The sequence below is a fragment of the Peromyscus eremicus genome, chromosome 4 (assembly GCF_949786415.1).
Source record: "Peromyscus eremicus chromosome 4, PerEre_H2_v1, whole genome shotgun sequence".
Classification (NCBI taxonomy): Eukaryota; Metazoa; Chordata; class Mammalia; order Rodentia; family Cricetidae; genus Peromyscus; species Peromyscus eremicus.
The window spans coordinates 134,931,832-134,948,973 of NC_081419.1; the positions used below are offsets into that span (position 1 = coordinate 134,931,832).

General features: G+C 43.9%; 1 protein-coding gene across 1 annotated transcript in view; it reads right to left on the reverse strand.

The window, feature by feature from the left end:
• The window catches only part of Ptprt (protein tyrosine phosphatase receptor type T), an 805,504-nt gene that overhangs the window by 12,393 nt on the left and 775,969 nt on the right, over nt 1–17,142 (reverse strand). Inside the window, exons 26-27 of the mRNA XM_059258971.1 lie at nt 14,168–14,299; nt 14–139 (exon numbers count right to left, since the gene is read on the reverse strand). Coding sequence (XP_059114954.1) covers nt 14–139; nt 14,168–14,299 — 258 coding nt within the window. The remainder of the gene's footprint in view (nt 1–13; nt 140–14,167; nt 14,300–17,142) is intronic.

Sequence of the window (17,142 nt, forward strand, 5' to 3'; positions counted from 1 at the left end):
GCTCTGTACTCACCCGAGCCATGTTACAGATACGGAAGATTCTGTGGATGATGTCCTCATCAATGTCTGCAGAGACAAACTCCACCTGGATGGGACCATAACACCCAGAAGTCTTCTCAGGCCAGTACTGCATACAGAGCTGTAGGGAAAAAAAAGTGGTCACAGGAGGCCAAAGTCAAAGAAGGGGGCACATAAGTGCTATTTGTCACCAAGCCTTTTGTGTGAGCAGGACAACATGACCAGAAAGGTACAGTCTTATAAAACAAACTGTACATAGACTTTCTGTTGAAGTACAGGTCCAACTTGTTTGGTTCTGAAATGGTAAAGCTTTGAACAAAGGAGAAGGCTTAAAAATATTTTCTATGCTGACTTCAAATCATCTCTTACTTTGTTGGACCTCAGTCTTCTCATCTGTGAAATGGGGAGAATAGCATCTGGACCTTAGTCTTCTCATTTGTGAAGTGGGGAGAACAGCATCTACTTGTAAGTGCTGCTGTCACGGTTTTAGGAGTTCCAAGTAAAGGGCAGGCACAATCTGGTTTCATTTTACCACAATTATGGCAACTGCTTCCCATTTCAGAAAAGTCTACCTTGACTATTCCCAGTCATATTCAGACTGTTTTAAAAAGTACAGATTTTGGCATCGGACAGCCTTAGCTCCAAATCCAGGCTCTAATGCTTATGAGTTTTGTCACTCAGACCTCTGCTCTCATGAGTTAATTGAGCAGAAGCATGTCTCCCTCATACCATAAGAAAGAGCATTTCCCTGCTACCAAGAGAGTTTGCTGACTATCTTCCCAGAATTTTTGGAATTGGGAACTACACGCATAGCTGATAGTGAGGTCACCCCTCACTCTAAGACAGTGGCTCTCAGCTAGAGCCATTTGTCCCCATCTCCCAATGTCTGAAGCCAGTTTTGGTCATTACAGCTATGGTAACAGCTATGAGCACAGGCTAGGATGCAGCTAGACATACCATAATACACAGAATACTCCTTGAGAATACTGTCAGTCCAATGAAGTACTGCAGAGCCTGAGGAGCTCTGGTCTCAGACCCTAGTTGGTCTTTTGTTTATGTGTGTCATCAAGGAGGATGGACACAGTATTCCTCTGTGTCTATTGATTTGTCGGGTGACTTTAGTGTGGGTGTCTGTGGAAAGGCAACACATGCTCCTTCAAATTCCTGGTCTCTGAGGAGCATTGAGATAGACCTTGCCTAGAACCATTGTCTTAGATTTGAGACACACGAGGATGACAATTGGGGCCACAGGATTTCTGGGGCTACTGGTGCCTGGACAGAGACCATGTGGTAGAATGGTCACCCAGGAGTTGCTAAGAAGACATAATGAATGCTCACAAAGACCCACTGAAGCTTCTAGTAGTGGTTCTGCATTGAGTGTCTCACAGGGTGAGGTCAGTCATGGCCCACACCAGCTTGTAGATATTGACAGAGGTGACCCATGAAAGTGTGGTGGCCTCCTCTGAGGCAGGATTTTCCTGGGAGAGAAGAATTGCCCTCTCTTTTGTTGATGATAGTGAACTGGTAATTCACCCTGGGAAGTCACATAACACGACACTTTTTATTCTCTCCTCCCTCAAGAACTGGAATGATAAAGAAAAAACAGGAGGTGGGGTATGCAAAAGGGAAACATCACATCCTTGCCTTCTTACCAGTGGAGACCTGAAGTTCTCACTTAGGGATACCATCATTTAACTTGAGCTGTGGTTGGCCGACTATAGCCTAATAGCCGTATTAAATGGTTTTGTAAATAAAGTTTTATTGACACGTATTTGTTAACCTGTTCGCATATTATCTATGACTGCTGCCATACAGTGCTGCAGGTGCAGAACTGAGTAGTTTAGACAGAGACCTACAATATTTTCTGTCTAGCTATTCATACCAATCTTTGCAGTCTCTTTCTCTGTTGGGGTTATTTTGGGGATAAAGGAGATAATTCATGAAAATAAATCACTTAGTACTGTACCAGCCATGAAATGAATATGTACTTGATATTGCAGATAATTATTGAATTTATAATTCAATTGTATAGTTATCACCATTGTATGATTATTATCATTCACATATTCCTTGGCTTATGATGGGGTTGTATCCCCATAAATACATCATTGGTTGATGACATCATAAAGAAGAAAATAAATTTAGAACTGGGGATGTAGATCAATGGTAAAGCACTTGCCTTGCATGCATGAAGCCCTATATTTAATCACCAGAACTGCAAAACAATATATTTGATACACAGAACCTTCAGACGATTGCCGTTTTGCAATAAAGTACTACATACTGTAAAGGACTCTGCAGGATGCTGGATGTCTGGGATCTTTAGCTTGCTGCCAATGCCTAACAGTTACCAGAGAGTATTGCATATCATTGGTCCAAGGAAGACAACCAAATCAAAATTTATATAGCTTCTATCAAATTTGTATCATTTACACAACATTGTAAAATCAAGATTCTCAAGCTAAATGTCCTGTTACAAGTCAGGAGTCATTCTGCACTTAGATATGAAGAATGTGCCTTCTTATCATTCCTCTCAAGTAGCAAAGACGTGCAAGGTGAAGTTTCTTAAGGCATTGGTCCTCTGCTTGCCCAGCCTCTCCATCAGGGGTTAATCAAGCATATTGAGAAAGGAGATGTGAAGGTGGGGGTGGGGGAGGAGGGCTGGTCACAGGGGCCTCTGTAGCTGGACAATCTGCTGCTGCTGAGCTGTGCAGTAATGACAAATCCACAATTTGAACTTCATTTCTCTTTGCCACTGGCTCTTCTGCCTTGCAACCTTCACAGTAATGAGGGACTGGTACCGATAAGTCTGTGGTTGGCCAGAGAAACTGGAATTAATCAGAACTTCCCATTTAAAAAAAAATAATTGCCTTTATTGCCTGCATTGAATTTAGCCTTGCCAGAGTTCGGCTGTGATCCTGACATGAGGTGCATGGATTTGAGGCACTGGGGACAGTCTATTACCCCCAATATTTTCAGCCTGAGGAGGATGTGGAATGATTTGTCTCTTTTAATAAGATTTCCAGACCAATTTCTCAAGCTAATAGGTTCTACTATGCCTCAAACAAGAGTCCTATACTTTAGGACACTTCTCTGCATTTGATTTTCTAGGTCACTCTCCCATAATGCCCAGAGGGCTGGAGAAGGCTGCTGGGTCCTTCTAATCCTAAATCGGTGCCATCTTTTCACTTCAATTCCCTAATTTGTGAGCCCTCAGCTGCAGCAGAGGGTGACATTCGGCTGGGCGATGTGTGGGCAGATGTGCATTTGAGCTGCCAGAGATCATCAGGGTCTTCTCACAGCCCAGCATGCTGCACATAATCTAGAGACAGGAAATAGGAGACAGAAGTGTAGGGAAGCCAAGTACTCTGTTCCCAGTGACCCTTCCTGACTTGTACATGATTTTCATCAGCAAAGAATGTCTTCTCTGGTTTAGCTTAAGACCATCTTTGTGTCTAAATGCATGGCTCCATTTGAATGGAAGCTTCCATTTTGGCTTAAGTATGAAGTGTAGGAAAACTGGGGAAATAAATGCATTGGGCTTCCCAGTTGAAGTATCTTCTATTTCTTTCTTTTAATTTTTAGTTATTACTATTAGTATACATGTGTATGTTGAGTACATGTGTGTGTGTCCATGTCATTTACCTGTGGAGTTCAGAGGACAACTTTCAGGGGTCGTTTCTCCTCCTCTGCCGTGTCCACTGTGGGTTCTGGAGGTTGAATGCAGGTTGTCAGGCCGGGTTGCCAGCCGGTTATCCATGGGGCTGTCTCACCTGGCCCCACTGCCATGGCTTTGATTTTGTTTCCTTTTCTTCCTTCCTTCTTTTGTTTTATATTTAAAAACATATTTTTAATTCTACTTTTTTTTCTTCTCACGGCTGTTTCTTAAGTGGCACACGAAGAAAGACAAATACTACATTGTCTCTTGTGCAGCCCCTAGTTTCTGATTTTTGTCTGTGTGTGGTTATGTGGTTATGTGGGTATAGTAGAAGGTCAGGACAGTAGAAAGGGTCCAGGAGAGAGAGAAAAGAGGCTTTAAGGAAGTTGGAGTGAGGAGGGGAACAGAACTCATGACCAAGGAGAACACTAGGATAGTAATGTATGAATGGGGGAAGGAGACTGGGAGGTCAGGGGTTGGAGAGGCGGGGTAAGGGGGTGGGCTGTAGGGGTGAGGAGGGTGGGGGAGGGGGTGGGGAGGTGGGAGTGTGGGGAGTGGGGATAGGAGGGTGTCTTCATCAAGGAAAACTAAGTTTGTGTGAAATGCTAGAAGGAAACCTGTTACTTTGTATGTTGATTTAACAACAACAAGAATGAAGTAACCATTTCCTTACACTATTTTCAGACATCACTTGTTTTGTTAGGCCTCCTCCTTCTCCACTCTCCTCCCCACATCCCTGCTCCCTCTTGTGTCTTCCCATCCCCAACAGTCCCCTTTCTACTTTCATGCCACAGGGACCCTATCACCCTTGCCAGTCTGCTTCAGAACCCTTTCCTCTGTGGTCCCTTCCTAGGTCTATTACCTATAATCTATATTTACATTCACAGATAGAAAAATTAAAAGCTAGGATTCCATTTTAATACTTTTTCTCTTGGTAACTTGTCCAGGGCACTTAAATTGTCCAGTTTATTATAAGGGGATATGTGCATCTTAATGTTACCTTGCATAGGGATGTCTCCAGTGAGAACTCACCATTAGGCAGCATAATTTAAGACAAGATGGATAAAGAGAAAGGCTTTTATTTTTCTTTCAGTTATAGTCCTTTTGAAAGTTTCTTTTTGGGATTAATTACTGAATGGCTTGTCTTTACTGCAAAAATTCCTGAAAAGTCAGCTTAGGGTAGCTGTGGAGACAGGCATCATTGTGGAGAGAGGAATAAACACTTTGTATGTAGGGTTTTCTTGAGAGAGACTTAGAAAATCAAAGAGGATTTTCTCTTTATGGGGAAATAAATGCATTGGGGTTTCCACTTGAAGTACCTTCTATTTCTTTCTTTTAATTTTTGTTTATTATTATTAGTATGTATGCATATGGCGAGTGTGTGTACGTGTATGTATGTGTGTGTGTGTGTGTGCGCGCACACACACACACACACACACACACACACACACACACACACGTCATTTGCCTGTGGAATTCAGAGGACAATAGTAAGAGACACTTGTGGAGTTTCCTTGAGAGGGAACTAGAAAATCAAAGAGGAAGGCTAGAGGTATAGTAGAGACAGTGAAAAGCAGAAGGTGATGCAATGTGTCATGTGATACCCCTCTCAACCTTAATTATTCTGTTTCTCATAGCATGCACAATGCTTAGGGTTCATGGATTTCTTGTGGAAACCTGAGAGGAACTGGGCTTTGCTAATACGTGACATGGGGATGGCACAGAGCACATGTGCTAGCAGAGGAATCAGACCAAGACATGTATATGCTAGCACTGCTTAGAACTTTTATGGGGTTCTGATAGTTTAAGATCCTAAAAGAACATAGGCTCTACTTAGTCCTCTGAAACCTGAAATCATGAAGATGGAATTGATCTTGAGGCCACACTTACACTAAATATGACCTGGATATTTTCTAGTTTAGATGAAAATCTTGAAATTTTCTACCTTAAGAATAGATTAAAGGTCTATGAAGATGGGCTTAGCTAATAAAGAGCATGCCACACAAGTATGAGGATCCGAGTTCGAATCCCTAGCAGCCACAGAAAGCTCTATGGTGACCTGTGCCAGTCATCTTTGCACCAGGGAAGTGGGTACAGGAGGATTCCTGATGCTTGATAGGTTCACTGAGGGCCCTGTCTCAAAACAAACAAACAAACAAACAAACAAAAACAAACAAACCCAATGAGGTGGAGAATGATAGAGAATAGCACCCAGCATTGACCTCTGACCTCTCCATGCACATGTACACATGTACACATACCCATATGCTCCCAAACATGTTGATTAAAAGTTTGGAGTTTGGACCAGCTGTCTTCCCTGCCTCCTCTTCTGGTGTCCCTGCTACTCTTCCTTCCCCAGTGGTCTAGAGAGGGTAGAGCTGCCAGAAGGGAGGGCCTCACTATTGCAAATGTGCATGGTCGGACCCATGATTGTCTCCAGGGGAAAAGCCAGCCTCATTGTCCCTGAGGATTTAGAAATGCTCACACTTCTTCCTGGAGAGCAGAGGGGCTTCTGCTGTCTGTTGTCAAAATGAGTTAAACTGAGCAAAAGTCAATCAGCCTTTGTAGACAGTGCTGGAACAGCTGTGGTACATTATTCCACCTGAATACCATGGCTGTTCAGGCCATGAAAGATGTCCTTTGGGAGGGGGCGCAAGTTCAGACATGAAATGTGACAAATGCAGAGGTAGCCTCCCTCGTTAAACATCTTTTTCTTGGTGATAGAATCTGAAAGCTTGTTAGTCTAGTTGCTGGGATAATAAACACGCCCTGGTGAGTTGAATAAAAGCTAGCAGATGGGTCTATTTTTGGAAAAAAAGTATATTTTGGTGCACCTTAGTTATGCTTTTGTTAATTAAAAATCCTTTGATAAGTAGGAAAGGGCAAGGTAATATCAAAGCATCATAAATGACTGACTCTAGGTAGCAAGGTCCTGTGATCCTCTGGGGTGAGAGTGTGCCTGGGTCACCTAATAGGGAAGTGAATTATGCAGAATTTAAGTAGAGAAATATAATAGAGTCACCTGACTTGGTGTTAGAATTCTTGGCAGTGATTACAACATTCCTTTAAATAGATTCTATAAGATTATGTAATTGGCTTTGGCACTGTGGCCATTTAAGGATAAGCGACAATGGGAGTAGGGGTGAAAGGCACAAGGAACATAGAAAGAAGCATCCTAGGATTGTTACTTAAAGGACATTCACATACCTTATCCTCCAACAGCCCTGTAAGTGAGAATGTGATTTCTGCGTGGTGGATGGGAACTTACTCTTATGGCAGACAAAACTGAACTTTCTCCTGGGAGGGAAAGATAGGGTTTAGGGCATTTCCTACATGAGTATGGTATGTGGGAGGCAAACTCTGGGAAGGTTTCAAAGAGAAGTGCTAAGGAAAGAGAGAAGGAGTTGAATTTTGTAGAAAAGGAAACACATTTCGGGGGTAGGGTGTATCTTAGTTACTTTTCTGTTCTATAGTGAAATACCCCGACCAAAGCAACTTAAGGGAAAAAGTTTCTTCTTCTGAGTCACAGTTTAAGGGTACAGTCCATCATGGTGGGGAAATTAACATGTCAGGAGCTTGGAATAAATGGACACTCTGTAGCCAAAATCAGGCAGCAGTCAGCAATGATGTCATGTCACCACAGCTCTGCTTTCCCACTTACACTGTCTAGGATTCCAACCAGGGAATGATGCCACCCACAGTGGTCTCCTATCAATGTATATAGCTGCGATAATCCCCTACTGGCAGGCCTATGCTTCCCTCTCAGGTCATTCTAATCCTATTAAACTGAGAATGAATACTAACCATGGAAGAGTAGGCCTGAGAAAGTGGGCGTAGGAGAGGAGGTGGATGGAGGAGGAAATGGATTTAGTTGACATGCTTGGAGAAAGATGTGCTGCCGTAAGCAAGGGACAAGATGGTATTTGAGAAAGATAACGTATGATATTTAATCTTAAATCATGAAATTGCAGGGATATGAGTCCCATCTTGTGTCCATTCATGCAAAACCAGAACTTGTGAATGAATATGAGAATGGTAATTCCTTGGAATTTCATAGAAGGGTTGGGTGGATACTAGGTTTTTCTCACAGACTAGGGAGAAAGGAAGGGGGAGAAAGAAAGAGATTTGGGAACTTGGCTGACATTTGGGTTATGATAATTCATCAATGATAAGATTGAGGTTTGGAGAAGTTAAGAAACTGACTCAAAGCAACATAGCATGTGAGCATCAGGCATAGGCTTGAATGACCCTAGGCTTCCTATTCCAGTGTTATCTCCACTATTCCAGGGAGCTAGAGGCACAGTGCGTTGAAAATCTAAGTTAGCTGAAGTGCAGAGGTGGACATTCTGTGCATTTGCCTGGCATGTTAGGCTGTTCTTTCTCAAGCAGTGGTAAAATGGATAAATCAATTCTGTGTATTTGTTTTGTGGACATAATGACAGCAAACAGTTTTCTCAAATGTGACCTTGCTCTCTCCCTAGAAGGGAGTGTTTGCCTCCCTCACTTTCAGAAGCTTTCACCTGTGTGAAAACCCATCGCAGACATCTGCTCATCTTTGGATCCACCCGTTTCCCATATTTCTACCTGAATTTTTGCATCACTTGGTCTCAGGCTTTTCACAGTAGGACCTCAAAACTGGGCAACTAAACTTCTGCATAAGCTATGAGCTCTTGTTTTACTGTAAGGACATGTTCCTGTCTTCCGGGTGATGATCAGGCACCAGGGCCAATAAATATGTCTTTAACTGGTATAAACATTTCCATTATCCCTGGCAGGAGGTCATGGGCAAAAATTCATGGGTCAAATGGCCTTGTTGACATTGCTTCCCTGCTTGAGCCGTAGCTACCAGATCTACAAGAAGGAAGCAATTGTTTCCAAAGTAGGCGCTACAAAGTTAGCAGGAAAATTCAGTGAACTATATCCAAAGACTTTGAAAGCAAAATGAGGATTATTCTGTCGTCTAGAATGCAGGACCCCACGTCGCTGGCTTTGAGTTTAGATTAGAGCATTTCATTATGCACATGGTCTACAGAACTAAAGCTCATTGAGGCAGTAATGCCCATGGAACAATACAAGACAAGTAGCCAACTGTAACATTGAAGCAACCTCATATTCAGGGAAACTGGAAATACCAGTATTTATTAATGTGGGGAGAACCAAGCTGAGGTTGGGGCTCATTGATCCCCAAATCTGATCCCAGGCTGATGAAGTAGTCATTTTTACTATAATTCTTCCTACTATCACAGATCTTGAGGGCAATGTGATATGCCACCTCTTCCCTGCTCCCCAAATACCCTCTTCACCCACATTCTGCTTTGTGTCCTATCACTAAGGTTCTTGCTGAGATGATTTCACCTGAGAGGGATTTTATTTTTGGTCAAAGACAGCCTGAAAGGGATTCGTATCCTGCCACAACATGGGCCTCATGGGGATGATCAGGATTAGGGGCCTCTGTGGTCTTCTGTTGTGTCTAGGTCTTTGCCTGGCTCATCATAAGCTTTCAATAAATGTATGTTGATGAATGAATGACTAATGAGGCCTTTGAAAGCCTCGCTCTGGATTGGAAGCCACTCAAGGTGGTGAAGTGAGACCTTTTCTTCTTGCCACTCCACATTCTGCTTCCTTTGGGCTGATTGAGACAATATTTGTCCAACTCAAATCACTCTCCTTCCTGATACCCCATCTTGACATTTTGGAGGTTGAGAGAGAATCCATTCTTTGCATGGGTAATCCCCTGAGCATTCTAAACACTACATAGTGTGTCATGACCGCACAGAAGGACTCCATATTAGTTACTTTTCTCATTGCAGCTACAAAATACCCAAACAAGAATCAATGTAAGGCCTTACTTTGGCTCACAGTTCTGGGGACAAAGTTCATCATATGAAGAAAGGTGTGGAACAGCAGGAGTAGGAGGCAGCCGGCCACATGCAAGGAGCAGTCAGGAAGTAGAGAATGAACAGGAAGTGGATCAAAACTTCAAGGCTCTTAGTCAACCACTCCCTTCTTCAACAAGGTGCCACCCACCTAAGGTTCAACAACTTTCCTAGCACCAGATAGAGATCAAGTGTTCAAATACATGAGCCTGGGGGCGCATTTCACATTCAAGCAACAACAGGTTTCTTTCTGACACCTTTTCCCTGTGGACTCTGGTCTGGCATTAGGGCTTATATAAAAATGATAAGAAGTTTTTCTTGCAAAGTTTATTACTTATGGGTCTCTGGGGGACTATGGTGGATGGATACCATGGTGGATGTTGCATCTAGGATTTTGCCTTGCTGAGTTGACCACAGGCCTTTGAAGTCTTTTTTTTTTATTATGTAGACTGGTGATGGATTAACAGATAAAGGCACTTTCCAACAAGCCTGATGACTTGAGTTTGATCCTGGGGTGGAAGGTGAGCTGACTTCCACAGCTGTACTCTGATTTTCACATGTGAGCCATGGCACATGTGTTCAGACACAGAGAGAGATAGAAGGACTGAAATGCACCCACAAGAAAAATTGAACTATGTGTAATAAAATTAAAAAAATAATTATATGTAATGTGTATTGTGCACACTGATGTGTGTGGGTGTTTTAGTGGAAATGTGAATGTTCATGTAATAGTGCATGTGTAGAGATCAGAGGACAACCCTGGTATTGGTCCCCACCTTCCACCTTGTCTGAGACAGGGTCTTTTTGTTGTTCTCCACCTTGTACACAAGACTAAATGGCCTGTATGTTCATGGGGATTCGCTTGTCTCTGCTTCCTATTTTGGGATAGGACTGCTGTGATTGTACTACTGCATCTGGGGATCTGAACTCTGGTCTTCATGCTGGCAAAGCAAAAACTTTATCCAGCAAGTTACTTCCCAACCCCCAGGGTCTTAAAGAGATAGTAAAAGCTCTAGGGCTGAAGGCAGAGGTTTAAGAATTTTTATCAATAGCTCTCATGGGTCACATTTCTCTGATCAGTAGCTACTTGGAAAACAATACTGTGGCTGCAGATGGCTGATTCAAAGAAAAATAGGATTTAGAACAAAGGGGACTGGTTTCCACCAAGGTACAAAGAAATAAAGGCTCCTGAGAGCTCACATCTTCTCCTTGTCCTTATCTTCCTGCATCCTACCCGTAGCTTGACCACTCTCCAACAGGAGTGTACAGTCAAACCACAGAATGTGCTGTTAGTTTTCTAAAGGAGCAACCGAGAGATACTTAGGACCTAAGTAGTCCTGTCCACTTTGCTGGCCTGGCCCACATTCTGGACTGCCTTGGCAGGAGCATGCTAGCAGGCAAAGGTTCATACCACTTCGAAGAACCGCCCCTCCAGGTGCTGAAGGCAGCTTTTCTGATGCTCACGCTGTATCACTGTTTATTTTTGCAAGGATCCCAGCTGCTGTGGTGATGATATTTATATCAATAAGTGCTCTATTCATCTGCCGATTTCAGGGGATGCTTGCCAGCTGTGTATGGCAGCCAACCTTGGGGTGCTTCTGAGCCTGATGTTTTTACATTCAGAGCTGCAGCTCTCAAAGGCTGCACCAACATCTGGGACTGAAAGATCTATCATTCACCAAGGATCTACCATTTAAAAGGGGGAGCTAGAGACAGCAACCTTGACATTGTATGTCCCAAAGTGAGGTTCTTCATAATTGCCATTCTGTTTCCAGGCTCCAATTTTGCAAAATGGGTGTTGGGTAAAGAGAAGAGCAAATGGACTTTCATCCTTCTACTGGGGATTGAACCTAGAGCTTCCTGAATGCTGGTCAGGTGCTCTGCCACTGAGCCTCACCTTTAACAAGTACATGTACGCTTTTTTTTTTTTTTTTGCAGGTTTCATCTCACTTGCACTTCATAAATGTGAGTTACCTTACTTGTTCAAGCAGAAGAACAGGCGGTGATCATTTCTGATTCTAGAACGAAATAGAGCAATTTCTAGAAATCTCTTTTAGGGGAGTTTATTTTTTTTTTCTATTGTTATCTTGGTTCCCAATCCTCCATTCTTCAGGCCTTAAACTTTAGTGTTATCCTCTATCTCCCATCTTCAACCAGGGAGTATATTTTGTCTTCCTACCTTTGGGGTACATATAGAATATACACCACGCTACCACCCTGCTCAAGCCACCATCACCCGCACCTAACTATTCTTGTTGCCACTCCCTGTACTTTTAAAAGTCAAGTGATGTCACTCTCCTGCCAAGTCTGTCTGTGTCTCCCTATCCTATGCAGAGTGAAGCTCCAAGTTCTCTCATGATGACTAAGATCACCTATGGCATGTAACCCTGTTACTCTTTGGATATCATCACCTGTAACTCTACCCATCTCACCCTGCTCTGGCCTCAGAGTACTATGCTGTTCCTTGAGCTCGTCAGGTGTTTTCCCACCACACTGCCTGGATACACAGTTCCCTTTGCCTGAGACACTGTTCCCTGGAAGGAACATTTGCTTTCTAGCCCCCTTCAACTCTGTGTTCACATATTTTCAAGTCCTTCCTTGAGTACTCTAGTACATCTGTGTCTTATGCCTCAACCCAGTTTTAAAATATTCATTATGCTTCCTTCTCATCATGTTCCAATATATGATTGAATTCATGATAGAGCATTTGTTGTTTATGGTTGGTCTCTCCCCTTTAGAATAGGAAGTGCACAGGAGACAGGAATATTCTCGTTTCACCTTGTCTGTGATATATTCCAAGAACCTAGAATAGTTTCCAACAAATAGCAGCAGCAGATGCTCAACGAGTCTGGATTGTGTGAATGAAGGGAACCTCTTCTGGGTATGTCTCATGGACACAGTCCAACACACACTCCTTTTCCTCCTCTTCTACTCAGCTCTGGTCCATACTCACCTCTCCCATCTTCCTGCCTTTCCATTTTGGCCAGGTGCTTCCTGGATAGCTACTCACATAAACAAGCTACCTGCCACCATCTAGGACGTCATCTCATCAATGTCCACATGCAGCTGCTCCCTGAAGTTTGTGGACTTCACACTGGAAATGATTTCACATCTGGTCCAAGTTCTGCTTCCACCTGGCTACTTTCTCTGCTCAGATCGTCTCTTCAATTTCTGAATACAAGCCATGTTTTCTCTCTAGTCTCTGATTCCCATGTCTGTATTCTCTGGTCCTAGACTCCATTTTCTAACACAAGTTGGAAACCTTAGGACCACCCCCAACGTATAGCAAAGTTTTTCTAATTATCTTGGAGCCCGTGGATGCTGCAAAGGGATCCAGACGACAGACTAGCTAAGGGCTATCAGGACCAGATGAAAGACCAGCGTGGGTGGTGCTCTGGGTCTCCACTTCCTCCTTGAATATACCCAGATCCTCCTCCTTCATTCATTGAGTTTGTACAAAAATGTTATTGGTAGAAAGGATCCTGTCACTTACAAACAACAGCCTCATTCTGTCAGTACTTTAGGTCCAGGCTCCTGAGCTTGGCACAAGGAACTTCTCTGCTGACTGAACCCTGCTGTCTTTTCTAGCCTTACCTCACTCTTTCCCTCCAGATATAGCCCCAGTGTACTGGAACCTAAGCTGACTGAAAACAAGCCTCTACACATCCATCTGCCTTGCCTTTGCCTCTACTGTCCCCTCTATGTAGAATGCCTTTTCCCAGCCATTCATCCCCTGTACGACCAGATCTCCCCTGCCCGCTTCAAGGTCCTTTTGAAATCTTCCCCCACCCTCTGGGTAGAATTAATTGCTCTCTGCTCTAGGTCAACATGGCACTTCATTGCTGACCTCTATTATAGCACAGCCGCAAGAGCCTGGGATAACTCACCCATCTGTTTCTGTAGCAAGACTGGCAGCTCCTGCAAGGTTGGGATTATAGCTCAGCCCCATTTAGAAAAAAGAATTATTCCCACCCAAGGCCTATGTAAGGCCAGCGCTCACACAAGAGTGCATTGAATGACTTTGCTTTCCTTCAAGGCACTGAAAAGACTTTGAAAGGCCACCTTCATCTCATCTACCCTAGAATAGCTGTCTTGCCACACAGTAGTGGTCTCCAGAGACTGTCCCAAGATAGTATCCTATGTCTTAGGTGTGGGGAAGTGTAGACATATGATGGTTGAAGTTAGAAGACCCAGAGGAGCTAAGTCATGAAGTCAAGGCTTAGCTGGGTGGTCAGGAAGCAAAAGTTCCTAGGTTCAGACTCCAGTTTCTGCCAGCAGAGGCCACATGGTGAAGAGCCTTTAGTGCTGGTGCTCAGTGTTGTGTGGGATCTTGATTTTCTAAGCTCTTCATGATTTAGAGTAAGGCTATAACCAGTGTCTGAGGCAGGGACAACAGGGTCTTGCCTTTGGTATAGTTCGACAAAGCCTACAGCCAAGGGGACTAATTTATGGGTGTCTTTGGTGAAGAATTTAGTGGGAGATTCAGTGAGCAGCAGAATGAGTCTGCCTGACATTCACAGTCTGACAGTGCCCACCAGTGGGACATCGTAGTTTCCTCGCAACCAATCATAACTCACTGGTACTCATCAACAGCAGTCCCACGAACCCCTCCTACCTGAGCAGAGTCCATCTCATTCAGCATCACCACAGAGGAACAGTTATAATCGAACACCAGCCTCCAGAAGTCTGCCACAGTGTTGGGTAGAGGGTGCTGGGTGACCACAAAGGCGGCAGGCTGCTTGTGGCTCTGACAAAGGAATGACACAGAGTTAGTCAAATACATACCCATCAGTGATATTCCGATCATGATGAGGCCGGGATGGCTGCCAGAGGCCCTGAGCCTGCCAAACAGATCTCACATAGCACCTGTCTGCTCTGTTATCTCTCAGTGCCCTGGCGGCAAAGGGGACCTTCTCATAATGAACACATTCTCCTCCAAACTAAGACATTTCATTAGGAAAGTGTCACTTGGATGGGGATTATCCAAATAAATTATTTATGTCTTGGAGCTCAGCAAATCATCATTACAATATGAAAGGAAAGATTCTGGATGCAGGTTTGCTGTGCTGCTGGCCAAGACACCTCTTGGGATATCAGGGATCCCATAAATTCCTGTGCTTATGATGCTGAGATTACAGGGATCAATTCTGTCTCTGGCCTGGATTGAGGGCCGAGCTAGCCTGGCCAGAGGTGGCATTGAACCCTTTAGCCAACAAGGTGGTAGAAGGCTGCCGGGTATTAGAGTCATGTGGACCTGAGGTTCAAACCCAGTTTTGGCCCTTGAAAATTATGACTCACCCATCTGTTCATTCATCCAGCACTATCCACCCATTTGTTATCCATTCATGCTTTTAAATATCATTGTGGGGAGTCAGGTACTAAACACTGGTGGATCAGTGGATGGTTTCAAAGCTCAGACTCTTTTCCTGGAAAATGCAACTCAAATCTAAAGGGATGACTGTCATACAATGAATGAGATTTGCAAGTTAAAAATAAATAAAAACACAAAAAATCAATCAAACAAACAGAAATCTTGGCAACTAGGGCTGGAGAGATGGCTCAATGGTTAAGAACACTTGCTGCTCTTCCAGAGGACCTGAGTTTGGCTCTCAGAACACTCAACATGCAGCTCACAACTATTTTCTAACTCCAATTCCAGGGGATCTGACACCTTTGGGCTCCATAAGCAGCACACTCATGTACGTGTGCATACCCACTTGCAGACACAAACACCTATACGTAATCAAAAACAATAAAAACAAACCTTCTAAAAAACAGTAAGCAAGTTCACTGCAGGGTAGAAATACTCTTGACTTAGGTTTTCTTCCTCAGCACCAGCATTGTGGTTGGAACACAATAGACACAATCACAGCACAGCACTGGTGAATACCTTAATTTCCCCCTGTGTTACAGAAAGAGACACTGAGGTGGGGGGGAGCGCAGAGGGACAGATGCCCTGTGTAAGTCTCGAAGCTTCAGTTGGGTCCCACATGCCATACCACCTCAGGAAGAAGTATTTGGAAGGATTGTGGGGGTGTTTCTACTTCAGCAATAGCTTGTGAAATCCGGGAACCAGCCAATGTTTCAACACTTTCTAGGTAGCTTGTCCATGTGGGAATCAGAGCTATTGTACCAGAGTCATGAGTCAGAAGGAAATGGGGAGAGAAGAGGGACAGAGACCTCAGAGATAGCATGGCAAGGCCTTGAAGACATGTCTGTTATGTCTACACTAGGGATTCCTGTTTCCTGAGGCCTTCTCTTAGCCAGTGGATGATCTAACAAAGGGTATCAGGGACAGACTCTTTAAATATCTCAAACATTTCCAAACTTTAAAAACTAGATCCAGGCTAAGGCTAGTGAGATGGTTCAGCAGTTAGGAGCACTGGTTGCTCTCCCAGAGGACCCGAGTTCAATTCCCAGCACCCCATGGAGGCTCACAATTGTCTGTAACTCCACTTTCAGGGAGTTGCAGGTACCAGGAACACACAGCCTCTTTTTGATCTTTGCAGACACCCGTTCAGGCACACTGATGGTGTGCAGATATATAGTCAGCCAAAGCATCCATACACAAAAAAATATAAAATAAAATTAGAAACTCAGGCTTTCACGACAGTAGGCACATGGCTTTGGTCCTGGGTGTCACCATCTCAAAGCCAGTTGACTTTGAGCAAGTGATGGAAATACTCTGACCCTTGGTACATCTCCAAAAAATGGGGAGAGTAACACTCCAGGGCAGAATGAGACAATGCAAGTCCGGAGCCCAACATGGTGCCCGACATGCAGTGAATGCTAGTTTTCTTTGCTTTCCTTGTCTCTGTGATAAATGCTCTATTAGGCCAGCACGCCTGACAAAGTCTTATCTGAAAATATGTTCGAGATCTGCGCTCCTGCAGGGTTTCAGGGATCAGCCAGCAATCCATTTCATGGATAACATCATCCTTTCCCAGGGGAAACATTAAAAATTAACCCAGAGGACTTCATATTTTTCTGCTAGAGGCAAAGCTGCTATGGTTACCAGATAATGCACAGACTGGGCTGGAATACAGATAAGGAATTTTTTTTTTAATATAAGAAAGGCAAAGGCCTCAGTGATGGCTCACAAGAGAAATGCCCCGTGGACAAAGAATACAATCAGAATCAGAGCTTGGCAGAAGGCATTTGACTCCAGGCAGCATCTAACCTACGAAGTAGAGGCCAGGAGCTTCCTTGATCCTTGTTCTGATGAAGAAGGCAGAGAGAGAGGATGCTGGGGCAATGGGGGATAATGGTAGGAGGAGCTTGGAAGTATGGGTATACCTTTGAACCATGTCTACACACACACACACACACACACACACACACACACACACACACACACACACACGGGGGGGAGACAGAGAGAGAGAGAGAGAGAGAGAGAGAGAGAGAGAGAGAGAGAGAGAGAGAGATCTTAGAAGGCAGCCTTAAGCTAATATCAGAAGTCTTTCTTCGTCTTTGAGAAATTCCAGCTACTTAACATGATCCAGACATGGCTCCCTGCTTCTGCACTCAGCCAGGTTTCATAGAGAGTGTAAGCATCTGTGAGCCAAAGCCAGGGCAGGTTTTTTGAGA